The sequence below is a fragment of the Fusarium graminearum genome, chromosome 2, assembly GCF_000240135.3.
Source record: "Fusarium graminearum PH-1 chromosome 2, whole genome shotgun sequence".
Lineage (NCBI taxonomy): Eukaryota > Fungi > Ascomycota > Sordariomycetes > Hypocreales > Nectriaceae > Fusarium > Fusarium graminearum.
In genome coordinates, this window is record NC_026475.1 from 8,305,660 (window position 1) to 8,326,485 (window position 20,826).

Here is a 20,826-nt window from a genome sequence, read left to right on the forward strand (position 1 = left end):
ACAACCTGGTCGCGTTATGTGACGATGCCCCGCCTCATCGAACTCGTCGCAGCCAACTAGCCACTAACAATGCTACATGCATTTTCTCCAGTCGCATCTTCTGTACTTTGTCTTCGAAAGTAAGCTCCATCTCGCCTTTTTCCCCTCCTGATGGAAGCTCGACAAGATTCTGATAAGCTTGCATGGGATTGGATTGATGCACTCTGGGAAGAAGCGGTGAAACATGTTCAATTATCGTCCATATGTCGCAAAATTGAATCTTTCGTTAAACGGACCTTCGGGCAAACCGCCACCTTGCTCCTTCCAATGGTCATCGGGGGCTTCAATGTTCTTTATCCTATCAAGATTGAAGGTCGCTCTGGGAATGTTCTGGTGCGCATGCCCTGTCTCAACCAAGCTGTGTTTCCTGTGGAAAAGACACTTGCAGAAGCTGCAACGGTCGCATATGTAGACCAGCGCACTCATCTTCGAGCGCCCAGAGTCTTTCATCACGGCGTTGACTCTGATATCGGGCCGTTCATGATTATTGAAGACCTTGGGTCCCGACGAGGAATGGGTCAAGCTCTAGAAGCTCCCCGCGAGAACCTTAATAATCCGGCCGTCCTCCAACCTGACATCTCCAAAGCAAAGCTCAACAGTTTGTATGTTGAGATGGCAAGGTGTGTGCTCCAGTCAGCACAGCCGAGATTCCCACGCATCGGAGATCTTGCCGAGGTAACCCCTGGCTCCTACAGCATATCGGGAAGACCCATGACACTTAATATGAACAACATGGTTCAGCTTCAAACGTTCCGAAATCGATATTTCCGCTCGAAGGAACGACCTGTAAGACTGCTGATGAGTGGTGCACAGTATTGGCTGAAATGCAAATAGCGATTCTCATCTTCCAGCATAACGACATGGTGTCATCTGAAGACGATTGCAGAAACAAATACGTCGCTCGACAACTTTTCCGCAGATTAGCCAAACAAGGTCGATTATCAAGCTTTGGGTTCGCCGAAGATAGCTGTCACCAGACGGCTCAGGCTCTTTTCGCCTCTGGTGTGATGATTTTAGACCGGCTAATGTTCTTATTGATGATCATGACCACGTTATCGGAGCTATAGATTGGGAATTCGTCTACGCTGCGCCGACACAGTTTATTTTGGACCCTCCTTGGTGGTTGTTACTCGACGTACCTGAGATGTGGGGTGCAGGCATTGAAGATTGGAGAAAGACCTATGAAACTAGACTAGATCCCTGGATTTCGGCAATGCAAGAGGCAGAGCAAGAGGTGAGTCCAGAGTCTTTCCTGTTTTCGACATACATGCGTGAGAGTTGGACGACAGGCCGATTTTGGCTCAACTATGCCGCCAGAAAAAGTTGGGCATTTGACACGATCTATTGGAAGTACCTGGACGAGAATTTCTTTGGTGAAAGAGAAGATGGCACCCCTGGTGAAAAAATGTGGAAGACAAAGGTCCACCTCCTTAGTGGAAAGGAGCGAGCGGCAATGGAGCGACTGGCACAAGCCAAGATGGCTGAGTCCAAGACACGGGTTCTGATTGAGTGGGAGGCAGAGAGCGCAAAGAAACATCTTTCTCGTTTCCTCTTTGACTGATCACCCGATCAAACCATTCAAGCGGTATGTGTCGTGGTGCCTTGATCGAGAGGCTTGTCAGTTGCACATACCCTTTTATACGACTATCCTTACCATTATCAGCTCGTGTTGATGGGTCTTGTCAAATCACCTAGCCTCATTCGCCAAATAGGTCAGAGCGCACGTTTTGTGGGTATGATTTCTAAGGTCGTCCATCTCCTATTCCAAATTGCCGAGATTCGCACCTTTGGAAATTACCCTATATGACCTTGTTCTGACAACGAAAAGGCTCAGAGCATTACAAGACAGATTAAAAAGAACTAGTAGAGCAGACAGATGGAAAGGTCTGGGGGAATCGAGTTAAATGACTCACATTATTGATCTGGCCGAGTACGGATTGGTCAGGTTTGAGTCCACACACCGAATAAATCTTCTTCAAATCTAATTTCAACATGTCGCTTTGATTCATCATCACAAATCTGTCCTAAAATCAGCAAGAGTGCTGGCGTATATATATAGTTTAAATCCCTCTGAAACCGAATAGCCTCCAACATTTACTCGCAAGTGTAAGAAGCCTGGTAAGGTCCAGGCTCTCCAGCCAAATCAGTAAGACACATGTATGTTCCGTCATCGGAGAGCTTCTCCTCCTCCGCTGCCTTCTCCTTGGTGTACTCGAGGATGAGGTCACCATCACAGTTGAAGCCCTTGCCATTGTACAACCTGACAGTGCATCCCTCATCCCAGTCCTTGACGAGCATGGCTTCCAGGTCGTAGTAGGCCATCATACAATCGTTGCCTTCTCCGGGCTGTCCACCGGCTGAGCTGTCAGCGGCGCTACCCTTGGGCTTGGAGCAGACGTTTTGGGTGCCCCAGAATTCGAGCAGCCATGCGTTGGCGGTCTGGGCCGCGAAGAGAGACATGGTAAGGGTGGTGAGAGTGCTGAGGGCGTGCATGTTGGGTGGCTTGTTTGATTGAGTGGGGTTTAAAGAAGAGTTGTTTGAATGCTTGGTAGTATCTGAGATGATTCAGAAATCGAGATTGAGTGTTGGTCTGATGGTTTGTGATTGTAGGCTTGGATTGTGAGTGATATTGAGAGGAGGTTGATGGCAGATCTTTATACACGTCGTGAGAGTATGATTCCTGGAAACTTTACTCCTGAGAAGGAATACGTAGAACTTGCTTCTACTCTCTCATCATGATCATCGACGAAGGATTCCATCCTTTGCACAGCATGACGTAAATGTTCCCGGTTCGACATCTTGGTTATCTCGAGTATCGACAAGAGCTAGACCCAATCTCACGTTCCTGAATGATCTGCAGAGCGGTGTTCAAACAACTCTCCGACTTTGCTTGGGCAATCTGTGGTCACTTTAGTGTCTTCGGCTATGAAGCGGCCTCGGTCGGGAAATAGTGACAAGCCCGACAAATGGAGCCGAGCATCCCGATTCGGTATCGAAACACTAAAAGAGTATGTCGTGTCTGTCAAAGCAAAGAGTCACAGGCAGTTGCATTAAAGGATCTAGCTTTGGCGAGGTTGATGTCTTTGAGGAGAGCTGCTCATTGGTCGCCTTGTGTCGATCAGATCCCTCGGACAAGTTTAAACTTGTTTATAACCATGGCTCAGCCACGGGCTATCGCAGAATCCTTCTAGAGTGGATTGACAAGGTGAAAAATGCGGGCTATGACGATATGATAATTTACACAACACAAGATGTTCGTGGGGTTATTCCCAAAGCAACCGTTGACGTTTCATTCCCGCCTGATGCCCCTGGGCTTGGCGCATCCTTCTGTGGGAAATCGCCAGTTCCACATGGCTCTTTATCAGCCAACCGGAGGATAAAGTGCACGGATACTACGGAGGTTATCTTCTCCTATAGGAGATTTTACGGGCCACGGTACATGGGTATACAAGTTAAGTTTCCGCTATATTGCAGATCGCGAGGCTGTTCACTGATAGACACAAGGCACGAGCTTGATTTTGGATATGTTTTTGGAAAGAGATGTACTATTGTGAGCGGACGGTCTTGCCCGGACGAAATCCTTTGAATCCTCCAGGAAGAACTTCAATATCTCTGAGAAGACTCCATCAAATGCAATATGAGAAATACGTCATTGTGGTTTGCTTCGATCTTGTTGATACTCTCGATCATCTTGATAGATCTTCGACCAGCTATAAGAACCATGGTCCTTGAGGTAGAAAATATCCTATTATCATCACAAACTTCAGAGACCACTCATCCAGCCAACACTTCTCAACAAGCTTAGCCAGCATTATTACAATTATTTCTTTGCATCATCTGTCTTCACCATGATGAACAAAGCTTCCCTTCTTGCTCTGGCTCTCGCAGCCGTCCGGGTTCAAGCCCAGGAATTTACGAATATGGATCTATACAGCGAGGAAACCTGCAACCCAGACCCCAATGACCTTGACGTTCAGTCTTTCCAGCTGGGTGTCAACACCCAGACAGACGACAAGGGTAACGAATACTCTGGCTGTAATTCGGCTACCATTGTTCCTCAAGGCTGGCCTACCAATGCCAACGGCAAATACCCCGTCTGGATTGACACCGCCAAGTTTGGCGAGGGATGCAGTATGCTATTCTTCAACCTTCCTGGTTCTCAGGAAGAGGGCGATATCTGGCCTTGTCGCAATGGACTTTACCGCAAGATTCAGAAAGATAAGACGCCTTGCGGTGACTTGGAACTGACCCAGAAGTTCGGATATGCGTAAGTACAACTTTATTTGCTCACTCCACTTATTCGGTTTGGCGTGTTTCTGACTCAATCTTGATAGTTACTGCTGTGGATCTCTTTGCAATGACGATGTTAGCACCTGGCCCTCCAAGCGTAGCCTGACTGAACGAGCCCCCCCTGCTCCCAAGGCCAAGGATGTTACCAAGCTCAAGCGCGCGCCCATCCTGAAGAAGCGTCAGGGCAACGACAAGTGCATCATTAACCTCAAGAGCGAGCTCTACACTACCTTCGGTCGACAGATCCAGGTTGGTCCTGAAGAGACCTGCGAGCCCGATCAGACCACTTGCGGTCAGACCTGGACCTACACTGCTGGCAATGAGATTACCACTAGCGAAAGTCACACGGACACCACTGAGATTGGCTTCTCCGAGTACCTTGTTTTCGTCAACTCTTTCTCTGATGGTTATGAGATCAGCAAGAGCGAGTCAGAGGAGCGATCTGTTTCCAAGAGCATGGCTCCCGAGCCCGGACATGCTGGTTACCCTACCTTTACTCCTCTTCTCTACTGTAAGTCAATATCCTGTATTTTTTCATAACGCGGAACTAACATGTTGTACTAGGTGCTGAGGCTGATCTCAGCGGCGACTGCTCTCGCGAGGATTTGGGAATTGGTGGTGGAGAGGTTTGCGTTCAGAAGTATCTTCCTGGTGATGTCCCTGACGGCACCTGGCAAATGGTCACCACCGACTAAATGCACATATTAGTGCTTATCATTCGGTGAATCATAGTGGGTATTCAGGTGGCCTTTATCGTACAGTTGAATAGCCAGAGTCCTGTGACTTTATTCACATACCCAGACTGGATGGAAGGGGTTACAATAGGAAAGCGAGATATGTGCTAGAAATTTAGAAATTTATATACCGATTATTTTCCATGAACATGTCACTGTTGGTGCGATTGAAATCTGCAAGGATTGCTAGAGGTTTTGCCATAACAGATGACTGAGATGCGAGATTGGAAGGAACCAAGCACCGAACAAATGAGAAAACTGTCGACTGTTATTTACTTTCCAGTCATAAAATCACCAAGCTGTCGCACGAGGTTCGACAAGTTCAGTTACCGGTCAAAACATGACCTGCTGGTCAATCAATATTATTGATATAAACACTATTGAGCAGTCATTCCCTTGTTGCTAATGTCATCAGTCATCATCATTGATGACTGCTATGACACCGTCTAATCCCTTTAACTCATCAATACCTTTCTGTGGCATGCTTGTAATACTGTTAGAATGCTGTCTTAATTTTTGTTTCTTGGGGGTGATATACTTAACACCGAATATGATCGGCGGAATACTCTTTGTCGAGGGATAGTTTTTGTGTCCTGTATGCTGTTCGAGTAGCCTAAGGTATGTCAGAGAACATATTCGTTTCAAACAACATTGATGAGGACGAGACTTACTGGTCTACCTGTTCCATGGTAGACTGCCATTTACCAGGGTCTTCCCAACGAATAGTAATTCCCTAAACAATTCATACGTATTAACATTAAATGCGCCAATAAGGAAAACAATGATAGTTTCTTACAGGCATAGTGTCGTTTGTTTTTGTAATGATGATGTTTGTTGGGTTGGATGAAAGTAAGCTTGGTAAAGCAAGTCTGATAGGCATAGATGTGCCACTATATATACTTCGAGAAACCCATGTGTGGCCAAATCAATGTCGTCACGAGTGAGGCATTTGCCCGACCTCACTCTCATCTACTTTCTCAAACAGTAACACACCGACATTCGCAACTGGTTACGAGACTTTCATGCAACACCCAAGCCACGTCACCGTACTGTCTTATAGCTTTAACCATTCAACAGAAGAAGCGTGAAGATCAGCTGAAAGCTGCGTGGATCTTTTGATATGTAATGCATAGAAATGCGTCATGATGATTTTGCAGATCCGCTAGCGTTCAAGTCAATGTATGAAACCAAATCCTGACAGCTTAACTGGGTGCACCACGATGGATAACTATTATTAGCCCTCAAATCTATGACATCAATCGACCAGAGTTTCGACTATAGTCTTACTACCGCAGATCGCCAACATAGCTATGCCAATCATGTGTCCATTCTCCTACATAACATTATGGGTCGGTCTGGCATTTATCGAGTTTTAACTTTGATCAAACTCAATGCCGTGGAGATCGCCGGATTAACCTGACGTTGCAGTGTGCGGTACTTCCCGCAGCGCCTAGCAGGGCTCTGAGTTACATGTATTCGAGAGTGATGTGCCAGATAGCGGCAGGAATGATACCAGCCAAAATGTGCTATGAAGACAGGTGTTGTGAGACACTAGATGTATATCCCCCGCACTTTTGTCATATCATCCAATTGCAGACCCGAGTCGCGACACGGGATGCCTCTTTGTCTAATTGAATCCTTGGAAAATCGAGCCTTTGGGGACAGGTGCATCTACTCCTCAACCGTGTCTCACCAAGATTGGATTTAACTGCGAGTTTCGCATAAAATATAACAAGAAATCCACGTCACTTGTTTCAAAACTAGCGGTGAACAAACTGACCCAAGGGCGAGAAGATCTGGTCCGTCATGATTTAGACATTTTGACCTTTTGAGTTTTTTCATTGTGTCAAGATTTATTCCCACTGACATGCCCACCAGTGCAGACAGAAGACAACGGGAAGAGTTGTCACTCTTAGCATAATGGTATAGATTATATAGCCTTTTAATGCCTGCATCGATACGCCCAAGATGCTGGTTATCCAGTATCTATTTAACTTTATAGACTGTTCATTTGGAATAACCACTGGCATACAGACAAGATACCAACACCATCAAGTACAGTGGATGCATAGTTCATCTGGCCACCTACCACTAGCAAGTAGTATTGGAAGCAGTAAAAGACGAGATCGACAACTCTCCAGGCCAACATGGCAAGATTGGCTAAAATCCTAAGTCTTGGGTACTAGAATGGACCATGTTGGAAGTTGTACCGGTCCCTACTAAGCATAAGACTGGAAGGAATATCTACGCTAGTAAGATTCTTGTTGAGATGAGAGAGTTGAAGGCGAGGTCGGAACCAAGATACAGATATCTAAAGATGGTAGTCTTTGCAGCTGACCAGATCAAAAACCAGATAGGAGTGTGCGTTGGCCAAGATGCAAGCTTGCTTGGGTAAAGAATGGAGTGGAAAGCCAGCTTCTCGATTGATGGCCCAAGCGAGGCAAGACTGCCATGTCTGATAGACCATACTGCACCAGCCGTATTGATTGGGCCGGCAAGCCAGAGACTCATAGCAGCAGCCTTTCTGTCAGTGAGGAGTTATCTGCGGCCCCATAAATTCCTGAAATATTGATCAAAGTCGAAGTGCGAACCAAAAACCCAGAAACAAATTCGACGTATCGTCTATATCAAAGCCTTGGGGATACCAGTCCTTGGCTAAGATATCTCCTCTGGGCTGCATCCAAGTACGAAAAACTCCAGTTGGTACCAGGCTCTGCGATAGTGATTGCGTGCCGTCAATGGGAAGAGTATTTTAAAGGACAAGATGCAGAACAACGGCAATGTTGGCTGTCCCATAGCCGATTTGAAGTGCAGATAGTCTGGACTACAACGTCCCTACGTCGAAGGGATCCAGATGGGCTGTTTCACTGCTATTGTATTTTTAGTCGGACCTTTCAGGCATTATGGAAAATTATTTTACATTTTCAGATGCGAGATGTGATGTGCGTAACTCCATTTCGTCAACGATATATGTGCATGAATCTCTCACTGGGTCGTAGAGACTGTCTGGGCAATCAATAATCTAAGTTCCAAGTACATTATCACACATGAGTGTCTGGTTCATATCGAATGAGGAAGTGCGTTACAATAATTGTTAGTGGTGATTATTTAAAGCTAGGATGGAATAAGTAAGTATGGGCCTATCGGTTGCAGGAACCTTTCCACTTGTGGCATAGAAATCAATAGTTTCTATCATCTCAAACCCAATTCAGTTAATGGGATATGCTTCGTCGTATTGTAATTTCCCATGCTCCTTTTATCTACAATATTCACCTATAACGCGCATGAACCCTCTCTTTCAGATTAGACATCTACACTACCAAATCACAGACTTCATGATGTCGTTCAAAACCATCGCATTGTCTTGCTTAGCCATGGCCCCATGGGGTGTCTACGGCGGTGCCTGCAAGCCAAGAACAACAGATACCACCATCATTTTGTCTTCAATGACGACCGTCTCATCCGAAGCTTCGCAAGCTACCGAACCCACAAGCACATTGCCCTCAGATATCCAGACAACAATCTCATCCGAAGCCCCAAGCACCACAACCTCGAGTGCGCCCTGCCCAGCATGGACTCCCATCACCCCATATCCTGCCGACAAAATCTGCGCAAAGCCAGTCTCTTATGACCATTCCACCAACAACCCTTATTATCTCAAAAGCGAACTCAGACAGAATATCAATGAGTGCGCCAAGTTTTGCGGCGACACAGAGGACTGTGTTTCATTCTATGCGGAGAATTATCAACCTGGCACAGGCGCGCCGATCTTCAAAATTTGTTTTCTTTTCAAGGGATACGAAGAGGAGATTGGGTTTAGTGAGGGCCAGAGTGACAACAGGGCGTTTTGGGAGCAGGGTTGCTTCCAGTGTGTTCGGAACACGGTTGAGCCGACCGCTCCTTGATGTCATGATCCTCAAGCAATGAGAGCAAAGGTTTCTGAGTATAGTTAGGAAGTAGTTGATCAATTGACAGTTGCTAGGTTTTTAGATTTTATGCTACCAGTACCATTCGTTAACAGTAACAAGTCTGCTCGGGACAAATCTTCATTGTGGCGAGCCTCTCCTCGCGTACCCATCTGGTTGCAAGGCAGGTGGTGATTTGGATGAGAAGCTAGCAGACAATAGTCGACATATAACAAGCATATTTCAGCTAGCCGGGCTCATTTGTGTTGCCGAAACTCTGAGAGGTGGACGATGCGTTATACATCGATATGATGCGAATGATATATAAGGCGCTGGGTGGGAGTGGATCTCATGATGGAATTGTAAGCAAAACACTCCATAAAGTGACCAGTATAGTAAGAGATAAATGGTAGGCTGAAGAAGGGGTCAAAACTAGGCGTAGAACTAAAGGGGATCTCATCTCATGCAATAACGAAATGCACAGAACACCGCTTTGGGTGCTACACGAGCGTTATGGAGTCCAGGACAGCCCTGTGTTCTTTCTGGATGGGATGTTATCTCATTCGTGCGCTAGCAAGCTTGTGATCCCCTGCTTGGGAAGGGAAGTAAGAAAAGCCACATGTTGAGCAAGTTTCATCACCAAATAGCTTGTGCCCGCTACACTTCAAGTTTAACAACGATGCTCCATGGTAGTTCTTTTGCTCTTTATTGCCAGCAACCAACAGCGTGTTGCAGGAAATGGGGATTGCGAACTGCGCTAGATAGGAGTTGGGTAAATAAAGATATGAAGGCTATCTATATGTGGAAAGGTGAAGTCGCATACGTGTCATCTGATTATTCCTATCATGCTTTGTAAAGAGGTAGACAGTTGTTGGTCAGCCAGGTGCATTAAGAAGTACTTCTGCATATCTTATACAAAAGGGAATAGGGAGAGGCTTTTAGGGCCAACAAGCTCGTCGATCAAAAGTTCTTCTACTGACTAAATGGTCCGATATGACTATACTAAGATCCTTTTTACGTGTTGTTACCCCGTTCGGACCGAACAAAAGTTCTACCTACCATTTAGGAATCTCTAGAGCGCGATGTGACTTGGAGGTTAGGGTGACAGGGTTTGATTGACTGACTGTAGTTGCTAAGGTCATTTCACTGACTACCTTCTGATTCGAAGTAGTTCAGAGACGGAGGAGGAATGAAAACTATTAAATATATATATGTAGCGGTGCCAATTATGATACGTACTAACGTGTTCGCACTGCTCAACCCTATCTTTACCACTACCAGTACCGAATTGATAGAGCTTTGGCTTCTTCCAGCCTGGATATTCTTTCATGCATGTAGGTTATCGCGGACCTAACGACCAACAACCAACAGTCGATAACCAACAACTGACTTTACGGTGTAAACAGCCATCACCGCGGTCCTTCATGGCCGAGATCGACAAGAACAGAGCGCGGTGTTGGACCACGCACAGAAGGTACAGCAAGTAGCCTTCCGCGAGGAACAGTCGACAGAATGCAATGTGTCGGGCCGCAAATGAGCCAGTCCAAGTATATAAAGGATTGGAAAGCTCGATGAAAATAACCTCACCATCTTATTCCAACTCATCTCCACGCATCACAAGTCTCTTTGATCCCTTGTAAGACACCGCAAGCCAAACTCAGGCATCAACAACCAATTAACCTCCAAATCGCCAGGATCATTACTATCCAACATGTTCGGAAACCAAAGCCTTGCAAAAAGCGTCCTTTCATTTGCCCTCTTGGGAAGCATCCTGGGCAACGTGGTCGTTGGCTTGCCTACCACCCCGACTAGCAATGGCAAAGATGATGATACCACCAAGGTAGAGCAAACCTTTTTCTCTGTGCAGTGCATCCGCGGAAGCTGGGGTGAAGCCCAGCGTTGCGGCGCCTGGTATTCCAGTGCGGGCCGTTTGAACGTCAACAGGACTCGGTGTCCAGCAGGAACCCAGGCGGCTGACGATGTTTATTTTGATTGCTACTGTATAGGAGAATGTACCCCTTGTAACGACAGGGCTAAGGCTGAGGCTGAGGCCAGAGTTAAGGCCAAGGAGGAGGTGAAGCCTGAAGCTGAGGGTTAGAAACTGTTCATGTCCGATGCTTTCTGTCAAGAGTGAGGGGTTCGGGAGTCTAGCCAGTCAATTACAATAGATTCTACAGGAGGGGCAGTGTGTATGTCGCTGATCTCTGATCTTCTCTTCAGTAGTGTCCATTAACCCGCAATATTATTCAATTGTCTTGTGGTCAGTGTATTTATCATGATAACCATTTCTGTTTTAAACCTACCTATTCCGCAGTTTTCCCTTGCTGTTACTTACAATTAGATTTATAGTCTATGTCCATGGAGATACTAAGTATGTACAGTTTAGAATGTGATATGAAAAAGCTTAATTAAAGTTTAAATATTGTTTTTGAGTTTTACTCTTATCTACTATATCTCTCTTAGAGAAGTTCATTGAATGTATTCAGTAGGATTCTGACTATTCTCAATTTTAGCTAAGGCATACCCATGTCTCAACTTGTTCCATTTGACTTGACAATAATTTGTTTTGTTGGATTTCTTCATCACACCATTTTAATTTCACAAGATAGCAAAAGTTCCTCAAATGACGCTCGTTTGTCTTCGTATCTGTGGGCCAAAACCACGCTATGCTGAACAGCGTACTGTCCGAGTAGCCGAGTCAAGGCACAGTAACCAACAGCATAACACACAGACCCATGACCCTCTTCTAATTCCATCTTACTTCAGCACAACCTCGGGCTGGGGATCATCCTGCCTGTCCCAAGGGAACCCATTTTTGAACAGAAGCTCATCTTTGGATCTCTCCGTTGACATGACCACCACACATGAATAATCACTGACATTCATGCTCACAATATCATAGAGACCCCGGGCGATGTGCTTGGTGACTTGGATTACCGCCTGATTAACATGTTCGTTTGTACCAGTGCGAAGGGTGCGAAAGTTAGAGTCGCCGTGCATATTGATATAAATGACATCGACTTTCCAGATAACAGTGCTACCAGTTGGATCAGAACCAGGCCATGTGGATGGGTTGGTAGAGGGGTCGACTGTATAGTGAATTGCGGTTCGGTCTGACATTGTAGGAATAGTAGCGTTTATATCTAGTTACGATTGCGTAGGGCGTTCTGATGCTGCTCGCTGAGGCAGGAGGTGCTTTGCAGAAGCTGAGATGGGACTGGAAGAGTCCTCACTTTATATACCTATTCTAGATAACCGTTGAACCAATCAAATGGATCTTCAAGAATGCGTTGGTTGATTACTCCTCCTCTGATCGTGCCTGGTCACCTCTTTTAAGCCGACATGATCAACTACTCCTAATGAGATTTAACAGACATGTGATCTTCCATTATCTTCTGGGGTTCGGTTAGTCTAAACACTTGACGCATGTAAATAGTCGCTCCGCTTTAGCAGCCTTATACCGCCTTATAGAGCCGACTTGGCAAACTTGTTAGTCTTCAATCTGCAATCTTATTCCAGGCTACCTTCTTGGCAGTCCCATTAAAACAACATGATTGACACATAATTCAGCGATAGCCAAAATTACGGGTCCTTGCATTTTTCTTATAATTTGAATAAAGCGCTACTTTGGTTAGTTCTCCGTATGTGTTCTATCCTTCTTTCTCTTTTCCACGACCTCCAACTTCACTCGTTCAGTTGATGAAGCCTCGGAATTACACCACCATGTTATCGTCTACGCTATTTTTCGCCTCTCATTTACTCCTCGGCGCGGGTGCTTTTCTTGTCTATCCGACTTTCTATGTCGAAACATGGATGGAACATGGGTTGAACGAGGCTTGTGGAAAAGCCCTCTTGACAGATATCGACTGCGACAGCAATCTGAATGGAATGGGACGCACTGGGTGGCAGGGACTGCTCCGAGGTGACGACGATTTTACTATAACTGATAGTATTTGCGCCCCCAAGTGCGGCGAATCTCTTCAGGAATGGTCTAAGGCCTTGTCTGAAAACTGCGACCCACGATCATTCAGTCCCATTACTCTGGTCGAGGGCCGTATACAGCTTTGTGATAAGGATGAAAAGACAGGAGAATACTGCAATGGTAAACACAGCAGGCGTTCTTCCCATCGCAGATCAATGCTAACATACCACTCTAAGCTATCATTGATGCGTTTCCGAACCTACGCGACGATGAAGTCCTGGTCCCCGAGGACCTTTGCGAGCCATGCTATGTCAGACGTATGTGGAGGTTTGATATCAGCCATTATAGTCCTGCCAACGGCTGGATCGAACGTTCTCGTGACCGTATGGACAAGTATTGTCCCAAGTCTGTCTTGGCCCAGAAGAGTGCAACCGTGGTTCAAGACATGTCGTCTACAACAACAGCCGCTGCATCGGATTCTTCGACAGTCCCAGAGAAGGTCACAACTGCAGAAAGCACTATCGCGACCCCAGACACCACTGCATCGCCAACAGCCGAGACATTGGAAAAGGTCACTGCTTCAGTGGAGCCTAATGCAGGTGAGAGGCTTAGTTATGGGAAAACTGAAATATATCTGTCTTTCGCCTTGGTTCTGGCAGTGACTATATTTTAATTTCTAAGCTCTGTAATTAGACCAGATAGGTTGACTATAATTGCATTTCTTTACCAGAGATAGTTACTACAGAACGTTGGTGCTGGGGCGCGGTAGGGTTCCGTATGGAAAAATCTATTAAAGAGGTGAATTATATACTTGAATCATAGAGTGAAAGTAATCTAACACGAGTATTGTGCGAATATGCTAGACAACGTCCTGGAATGTTGCAGCATCGAGGCCGGCGCGGTCGTCTGTGTAGCTGGAATTTAAATAGTATGGTAATATGCGCATATTGAGATTCCATCTGCTTGCTAAAGGTACAATAAGTATCGTCGGGCGGAACTCATCCACCCTCCACGCTATCAGACTTATGTGAACACGGGGGCCGCCTGAGTGGTGGTTGTTGAGCCCTCAGCAGGAATTTCAGTGCCGTCGATTAGTTTGAGCTCAACAGAATCAAGATAGGCACCCGCATTAGCACAGTTGAATCCAAACACGATATTGATGGGAAGATCCGCATCGATCATGTCTTGGGTAATTGTACAACTAGTGGCCATCTGGTGAAAGCCATCGACGGCACTCCGAGCGCTGTCCCGGACAGCTGAACCAGGGACAGGAACAATGCCTCCCGCGGATCCCCTAAGGCACGCCGCGATGATATTACTGCAGCCATCGCCGGTTTCGCTGAAGTAATCGACGCGAGTCCATCCCTCGAGCGAGTATGATCCTGCCTTGAGTGCCTTTTTGTTGATCTTTTGCATGATGATGTTGCCGTATTGGGCACCATCTTTGGTGGTGAAATAGACTTTCCCTAAGGCTGTGCCCTCATAAGCACCGCCGGCAAGGACCAAGGTGTCGTCTTTTTCGCTAATTAACTCCCATGGGGCAGTCGTGCCATCTTCAAAGCCGGCATTGGTGATCAGGGGTCCATCGACTGTCGTAGTTGTAGCAGCAGCCTCGGAAACGGTCGTCGACGCCTCAATAGTGCTAGTAGCATCTGCAGTAGTCTCCACGGCTGTCTCTATCTCGGTAACGAAAGTGCTAGTCTCGACAATGGTGGCAGATGCGGTTTCAGTGTTGGAGGTAAAGCCAGCAGAGGTGGTTTCGGTGGTAGACGCACCGGTGGACGATGGCTTACAGGGGCTTGCATTGGCCATTGACGCCAAGACTGCAAAAGCAGAAACAATAAGCTTGTTTGAAACCATGTTGAGAGAGTGTGAAGAAAGAAAATTAAACGAGTGACTGGCCCAAAGGTGAATTCAGATGAGAGCGCGAATAGGGACATTCACCCTTTATATCTCATTGCCGAATTTTCTGTTAGCTCGTGATTTTAAAATGACGATAGGGCCTAGACTCAATAGTTTGAACATAAGCCATGGAGATGTAGTTCAGCCACACATAAGCATATATTATGGCCTGACAAGACTAATGACTTGACAGGAGTAGCGCCTCAATAGCCTTGGAATTCCACCAATGGCAACTAAAAATGTCGCTTCTTAGCTAGTTTAACCAGACGCCACTCATTTCATTAAACAGTAATGCTACCAGCAGTAGCAATGAGAGAAAGTATCTAGAGAATAGCACTGCAACGGTAGCCCCTGCATGAGAATTGTCTAAAATTCTCTGTGGATGAAGATAAATGTTTTGATCCTAGACTGGGCGTCAGCATGTAACCTTATAGACATTGCTGTTACATGCGTACATACGAAACATCTTCTCACGCAGCGATTGACAAGTCATTGCCGGAAAGGGTTGATTTGCTTTGATATTGCATTTTTGTAATACTGTAACCAAGCGGCGATGATAGCAAGGATCGGAAAGCCTACCGAACCAACCACCAATAGCATTCTCCATTCTAATTATGATCAATAGGAAGTTGACTCCGGGGCGTCGTATCGAAGCTCAGCCGTCACTGATAGGCGGTAGACAGCGTCTCACCAGTAACCGAAGAACACCTCCTTAGGAAACTGCTTGCCATCGCCGGCCTGAACTCGTGTAGGTCACTTGTTTATTGACGTACAGATAACGTTATGGAGAGATTTAGTTAGGTAGCACGGCATAACTTATGGCGTCAACACTCATAACGATGGTCGTACTTCGAAAAAAAAGCAAGTTTCTTCGTAAATTATCTTCTGTCCTGGAAATACATGTCTTCCTATTCTCCATACTCCGAGCCCCTGGCCAATATCGTTGAAATCCCACAATCTTACTTTTTCACCACGCCAGAACTTCCTGCAGTCCTCCACACGACAAGCTAGAACATAGCTCCTCATCCTCCATGTTCTTCTTTGCCCCCTCCGTATCAGGCAACTTCTGTCGAGCCGGCCAAATCTGTCTTCCAGCTTCTCTTTCAAGCTTGACATGGGCATGGATGGCGTCTCGGTGGCCATCCTGGAATGACAAAGGACCGTGTTCAAGTCGGGGATGAAGCTCGCCACTGATGAAAACTCCAGCTTCGAGATTTCGCTGCGCGCCGATGCAAAGGTCCTTGTCCTCAGCGACTACTCGTCTGTACATGTCCGCAGCCAGATGGAAATCTTCGGAGGAGGATTTGATGTTGCGGAAGATTTGGTAGTGCATTGATGAGTGGGTTGCTGACGTGGGCACAAAGCGTTGGATCATCATGAAATGTGGGCTATGAAAGGTTAGCAAGACATATCCAATTGAAGTGGAAGTAGGTGGGTACTCACAGGACGACAACCGAGGCGTTGGGGTAGAAATATGTGCTTGCAAGTTGGAGACCGGCCTTCTTCTGCTCCTCGGTCTGAACGCTCGAGTGCTTGATCCATTCCTTGTCGGTATCACACTTCATCTTTCCAAGGTCGGCAAGAGTGGGCAAATCAGGATGCGTCGTGGGACAGTGATAGCACTCATTGAAGTTGTCTGCGAGAATCTTCCAGTTGTAGTTTCCCTCCATGCTGTACTCGTTGTCGAGAACATAGTCCTCAAACTTGACCTTGTTCAGTCTCTCCTGCTGGTCGATGCCGTCGAAATGCTTCTCCCAAGGCTCTGGGTTGTCGGAGCTGTCGAGGTTGACCCAGATGAAGCCATAGGCATCGATCTTGAGGTGAATCTTGAAGAGACCGTTCTGGCTCTTGTCGAATCCATCAAGCACATCGTAGTTGGGGGCCTTGGCGAGGTTGCCACTCAGACCATAAGACCAGCCGTGATACTTGCAGGCAAAGATTGACGAGTTTCCTGAAGTTCCACCCTGGACGACTGGGAAGGCCCGATGGCGACAGACGTTGTGAAAGCCATTCAAGTTACCCTTTCGATCACGAGCGACGACAAACTCGTAACCTGTCGTGTTGAACTTGAGCCAGTCACCAGCCTTTGGAAGTCTGTTCTGGTGCGAGACGAGGAGCCATTTCTTGGAGAAGATGGCGCGTCTTTCAAGCTCAAACATCTCTGGGGAGGTGTACCATGTTGAAGGAAGGGCACGGACGGGGGTTCTGTGGCTTTCGTCCGTGAAGTTGTCACTCTCGATGTGGAGCTTGATCTTGTTCATTGTGACTGATGATATATGTTCTTGGTGGGTGGTTGCTTTTGTCAAGTGTGAGACTAATGCAGTAAGTCTTGATGAACTAAAGAACTTTGTTTCTGGAGTTGGATGGAATGAATGCCAGATTCTTATAGATAACGGCTCGCTTTCTTGCACCGCTCAGCTGATCAAGCCATGAACCAAATGCCGGCTTCTAGACCAACCCCCTATCATCGGATATCAGTTCCAGGCGAATCCATTCCGTATTTCGGACTAATTTGAGGCGAGTGTGGTTGATGGTGTGAGGAGAGAACTTGTCAATGAGGTCGTGTGACAGAAGATCAGCCAAATACCAAAAGGACAAAGAACGGGTGACGACACTAATCGCAAATATCCAATTGGTCGTGACTCGTACCTACATAGCGTGCAGCCAACAAACATGGGGTTGGCATATGCGAACGAGGGGTTCAGTGTGCGCCACTGACTTATCGATGTTCAGTCGTATTGGGTTTAGACTCGCGTTCTCGAGGTCCATGAGCCGCAACAGGCAATAAACGAGAGTTGTTGATGCTGCTATTGGTCAACCCCGCACACTCGGGTTCTGAAGCCGAGGGCCAGACTCACCAGGGACTAGAATCCGATGGAGCCGAGGTCGGTCGCGCTGTGATGTGTTGGTATTTCGAGCTTATCTATGACATGGCCTTTCCTGAAGTGGTAATCGGAGGGCAGACTGTGCATATAGAAAGATATCGTGGCATTCTTTCTGACGAGGGGAGAGTTTGGGCCCGGTGAGGTTGATGATCATGTGCATCGGGTCGTCGGATTCAGAAGACGACGAGAACGGGGTCCAATGCCGTTATGTCCGTACTGAGCAATACAAGGTGTAATGATAAAGGGGATTCCCCTTCTTCCCATTTGATACTGGTTTTCCAGACCCCAGGGTACATGGGTTCAAGTGCCGACGTTCCTGCAGCCTTCTCGGTGAGCAGTATCAGAAGAGGAACTAAGTTTGTGGACGGGCGTCCCCAAAAGGGCCTGGATTTGGCCATGCTATCTTGGCAGCAGTCAATAACACCCAATAGCATTATACATTTGATATACACCTAAGACAAGAGCAAGAGTAAATGCTACCCTTTTCCATCTCGATGTTTGCTGCGATACCACATGCAAGTTTCCTCAGTCTTTGCTTGTCCATCCATTGTATTCCGGGGATCCCGTCCATCGGGATTGCAGCCGATGGAACCATATCTTATCTTCTGAATCCACTGGCAACAGCAAAGCGTTTCTCGTTTCATGTTGGACCTTGACGCCACAGCCGACTTCAAGACTCCTCATTATCATATCGGTAATTCCAGAAAATACCTTATATCAGCCCAAGTAGAGTTCATCTTAGCATCGCGTGAGACTGTTGAACCAGTCAAACATAGCTCCAAGCTAATCCATGTGTCAAGCCACCATTTAAAGGAACAAGCTTTCGAGTCAACGGGAGGGGAACACCGATAAGAGGTTTGGTCGGCATTAGTTCCCTAGTGGCGTTGAACCCGTGATCAGTTGATGAAGATAAGATGAGTGTTCGCCTTTCAAATGCATCCCTGCCTTATCTGCATCACAGTCTTTGCAATCTTATCACCCGAGCCGGAGCGAGTCATATACCTAGTCAGTGTCATCCTAGACTGCAATTCGACTGTTGTTCTACTCTGTCCTCCCATGGCACCTATGTGGCTTCCCTGTCCATTTGTCCCGCTGGGTGACCCCGAATTTGAACTGCCGAGTACTCTACTTCATCATCAAAATACTAAGCGTCATGTGAGGGGATCATACACAATCATCGAGGGGTAGAACTCCTATGACTTGTGGAATAGCTGTGTCCAAATCATGTTGATACCTCGAAGTCTTATCTCAGACCAATGCTTCTCTCACAGTGAAAGTCTTAGTAAGGACCAATCACTAGTTTTCGAACCTCTGTACCCCAGCTTCTACTCTGTTAGTCTGGTCAGCCTTGAACCAGAATCTATACAACCGACGTGTATGCATTTCTCTGTCCTCACTAGGGACTATTTTGACAACGGTTGCTAACATGAGTCCCAGTTCGCAATCTGAAACTCATGGTTTTTCTCTGCCAGCACCCATGGAATGGTGGTACTCATGCATCTGTTTCCAATGAACGAGAAAGACAAATCCAATATTTGGAACGGAATAAACCTTCTTCCGATATCTTTTAATGTGGTTCACAGACATGTGCAGACCCTGCTTTGACTCGAAGTCATGACGCTCGGCAATGATACCTCAATAGTATTGTGCTACCTATACAATCTCAGGGCTCTGTGCGATGTTATTTCTATAATTCTATTGAAACAGGAATCTAATTTGTGTCTTGCTATGTACTTGACGTGATACTATGCGTCACAAACACACTTTTCCCATCAGCGTTACGCTCTACGTCGGTCAGCTCCGTCGAATTTCCACCACGAATCTCGGTAACTAATCCGATTTCATCATCCCTAACTCCCCATTTTTGATAGGCTGACGGTGGATGCCTTGTTCTCTGTGTAGCATTGTTGGCTGTTCCATTGGCGTAGTCACTAGATGGCCCTGAAGATTGGCCAGGCGATTTACCACGTGAGATAAATCTTCGAAGACCGGGGAGGCAAACGACTATAACAGCTGTAGTCATCTCTGCAGTGGACAGAATGTCTATTAATCGGTTAGGTCAAGAAATCGGGTTCATGGGGAGGAGAAACATACTGCCAGACTCGTCTTCGAGTTCGAAATCCGTCGCATTATATGCGATGAATCGTGAAAGACTAACCATGAGGGTGATGGCACCCAGAGAAAACACACCAACAAGGGCAAGCTTCTGCTCCTTGCGAAGTGCGATATGCTTAAGAAGGAAGAAGGGGTATAGAAATGCGACCAAATCTGTAGACCAGTTCAGGACCCATTGGATGACAAAGGCGGCGTACGAGTTCCATGTCGACTTGAGTTGGTTCGGGATAGACCTGTAATAGTTAGTTGGTGGTTACGAAGCATCTTTTGATGAAAAGCCGTACCAGTTGTCGGAGATGGGCTGACATATAAAGGTGTCGGTAAGGACTGTCGCGGTGAGACAGCAGCCTAGGTAGATGGACACTGCCAACAGCGCATTCTTCAGTCGCCCAGAAATCCTCGGTATCAAATTCCAGTAAAACATGGTAATGGAGATCTTGGGGAGGTAGATTCCGATGTCGAAAAAGTACTGCGCCACAAAGACGATCTACAAGACAAGCAAATGTCAGTTCCTTGGTCCCGTCTTGGCTAACAAAACATATCCCGTACCTTGAGGTATTCTTCCGAATCCACGAGAAGCTCAGTGGTGTACGCAGGGTTATCGATAAGGATTCGAAGGGCCAATGTCGAACAGATGAACCATCCCAGTGTAAATACCCATCCTACCCAAGCAAACAGATCGGTCGGTGTGAAGATCGATTGGTGGGAGAGAACGCGCGCCCAGCCTCGGAGGATAAGGACAGCAAAGGTCAAGACGAGAAGAATTGCCTGGATAGCCTAGATGTTGTCAGTAAAATATTTACATGGCGGGTTGAGGGGATTAGTGTACGTACAATTGAAGCATTAATGCTAACCATGCTGAAGGCTCTCAACAAGGAGGATCACCCTCCCCGCCTCTGGAACAAATAAACGAGCGTAGATCAACAACAAAAGCCAAAACAAGGGAATGGTTACATTTGGAGAAACACGAGAAATAAAAAAGAAAAATGTCGAACAAGGGGAGCGTAGATCATGCCCGGGGGCTACAGCATAAT

The 20,826-nt window shown here is 46.6% G+C and overlaps 10 protein-coding genes across 10 annotated transcripts; 5 read left to right on the top strand and 5 right to left on the bottom strand.

The window, feature by feature from the left end:
- Window positions 1-150: 150 nt before the first annotated feature.
- On the top strand, window positions 151-1,600 carry FGSG_02916 (uncharacterized protein; the record flags this gene model as incomplete). The annotated part of the gene is made up of 4 exons (XM_011324583.1): window positions 151-659; window positions 781-825; window positions 959-1,041; window positions 1,107-1,600. 4 exons carry the CDS (start codon window positions 151-153, stop codon window positions 1,598-1,600), a joined length of 1,131 nt encoding a protein of 376 aa, XP_011322885.1.
- A 533-nt stretch (window positions 1,601-2,133) lies between these two features.
- Window positions 2,134-2,499, bottom strand: FGSG_02915 (uncharacterized protein; the record flags this gene model as incomplete). Its single annotated transcript, XM_011324584.1, has 1 exon — window positions 2,134-2,499. One exon carries the CDS (start codon window positions 2,497-2,499, stop codon window positions 2,134-2,136), a length of 366 nt encoding a protein of 121 aa, XP_011322886.1.
- A 1,388-nt stretch (window positions 2,500-3,887) lies between these two features.
- On the top strand, window positions 3,888-5,024 carry FGSG_02914 (uncharacterized protein; the record flags this gene model as incomplete). The annotated part of the gene is made up of 3 exons (XM_011324585.1): window positions 3,888-4,306; window positions 4,374-4,840; window positions 4,894-5,024. The coding sequence occupies 3 exons, from the start codon at window positions 3,888-3,890 to the stop codon at window positions 5,022-5,024; spliced, it is 1,017 nt and encodes a 338-aa protein (XP_011322887.1).
- A 3,086-nt stretch (window positions 5,025-8,110) lies between these two features.
- On the top strand, window positions 8,111-8,968 carry FGSG_02913 (uncharacterized protein; the record flags this gene model as incomplete). Its single annotated transcript, XM_011324586.1, has 3 exons — window positions 8,111-8,140; window positions 8,182-8,191; window positions 8,394-8,968. 3 exons carry the CDS (start codon window positions 8,111-8,113, stop codon window positions 8,966-8,968), a joined length of 615 nt encoding a protein of 204 aa, XP_011322888.1.
- A 1,711-nt stretch (window positions 8,969-10,679) lies between these two features.
- Window positions 10,680-11,066, top strand: FGSG_12554 (uncharacterized protein; the record flags this gene model as incomplete). Its single annotated transcript, XM_011324587.1, has 1 exon — window positions 10,680-11,066. The coding sequence occupies one exon, from the start codon at window positions 10,680-10,682 to the stop codon at window positions 11,064-11,066; it is 387 nt and encodes a 128-aa protein (XP_011322889.1).
- A 659-nt stretch (window positions 11,067-11,725) lies between these two features.
- FGSG_02911 (uncharacterized protein) lies at window positions 11,726-12,088 on the bottom strand (the record flags this gene model as incomplete). Its single annotated transcript, XM_011324588.1, has 1 exon — window positions 11,726-12,088. The coding sequence occupies one exon, from the start codon at window positions 12,086-12,088 to the stop codon at window positions 11,726-11,728; it is 363 nt and encodes a 120-aa protein (XP_011322890.1).
- Window positions 12,089-12,691: 603 nt separating this feature from the next.
- On the top strand, window positions 12,692-13,597 carry FGSG_02910 (uncharacterized protein; the record flags this gene model as incomplete). Its single annotated transcript, XM_011324589.1, has 3 exons — window positions 12,692-13,070; window positions 13,127-13,489; window positions 13,593-13,597. The coding sequence occupies 3 exons, from the start codon at window positions 12,692-12,694 to the stop codon at window positions 13,595-13,597; spliced, it is 747 nt and encodes a 248-aa protein (XP_011322891.1).
- Window positions 13,598-13,913: 316 nt separating this feature from the next.
- FGSG_02909 (uncharacterized protein) lies at window positions 13,914-14,702 on the bottom strand (the record flags this gene model as incomplete). The annotated part of the gene is made up of 1 exon (XM_011324590.1): window positions 13,914-14,702. The coding sequence occupies one exon, from the start codon at window positions 14,700-14,702 to the stop codon at window positions 13,914-13,916; it is 789 nt and encodes a 262-aa protein (XP_011322892.1).
- Window positions 14,703-15,759: 1,057 nt separating this feature from the next.
- FGSG_02908 (uncharacterized protein) lies at window positions 15,760-17,053 on the bottom strand (the record flags this gene model as incomplete). The annotated part of the gene is made up of 2 exons (XM_011324591.1): window positions 15,760-16,180; window positions 16,236-17,053. The coding sequence occupies 2 exons, from the start codon at window positions 17,051-17,053 to the stop codon at window positions 15,760-15,762; spliced, it is 1,239 nt and encodes a 412-aa protein (XP_011322893.1).
- A 2,643-nt stretch (window positions 17,054-19,696) lies between these two features.
- FGSG_02907 (uncharacterized protein) lies at window positions 19,697-20,649 on the bottom strand (the record flags this gene model as incomplete). Its single annotated transcript, XM_011324592.1, has 5 exons — window positions 19,697-19,702; window positions 19,836-20,025; window positions 20,077-20,279; window positions 20,342-20,569; window positions 20,626-20,649. The coding sequence occupies 5 exons, from the start codon at window positions 20,647-20,649 to the stop codon at window positions 19,697-19,699; spliced, it is 651 nt and encodes a 216-aa protein (XP_011322894.1).
- Window positions 20,650-20,826: the final 177 nt, after the last annotated feature.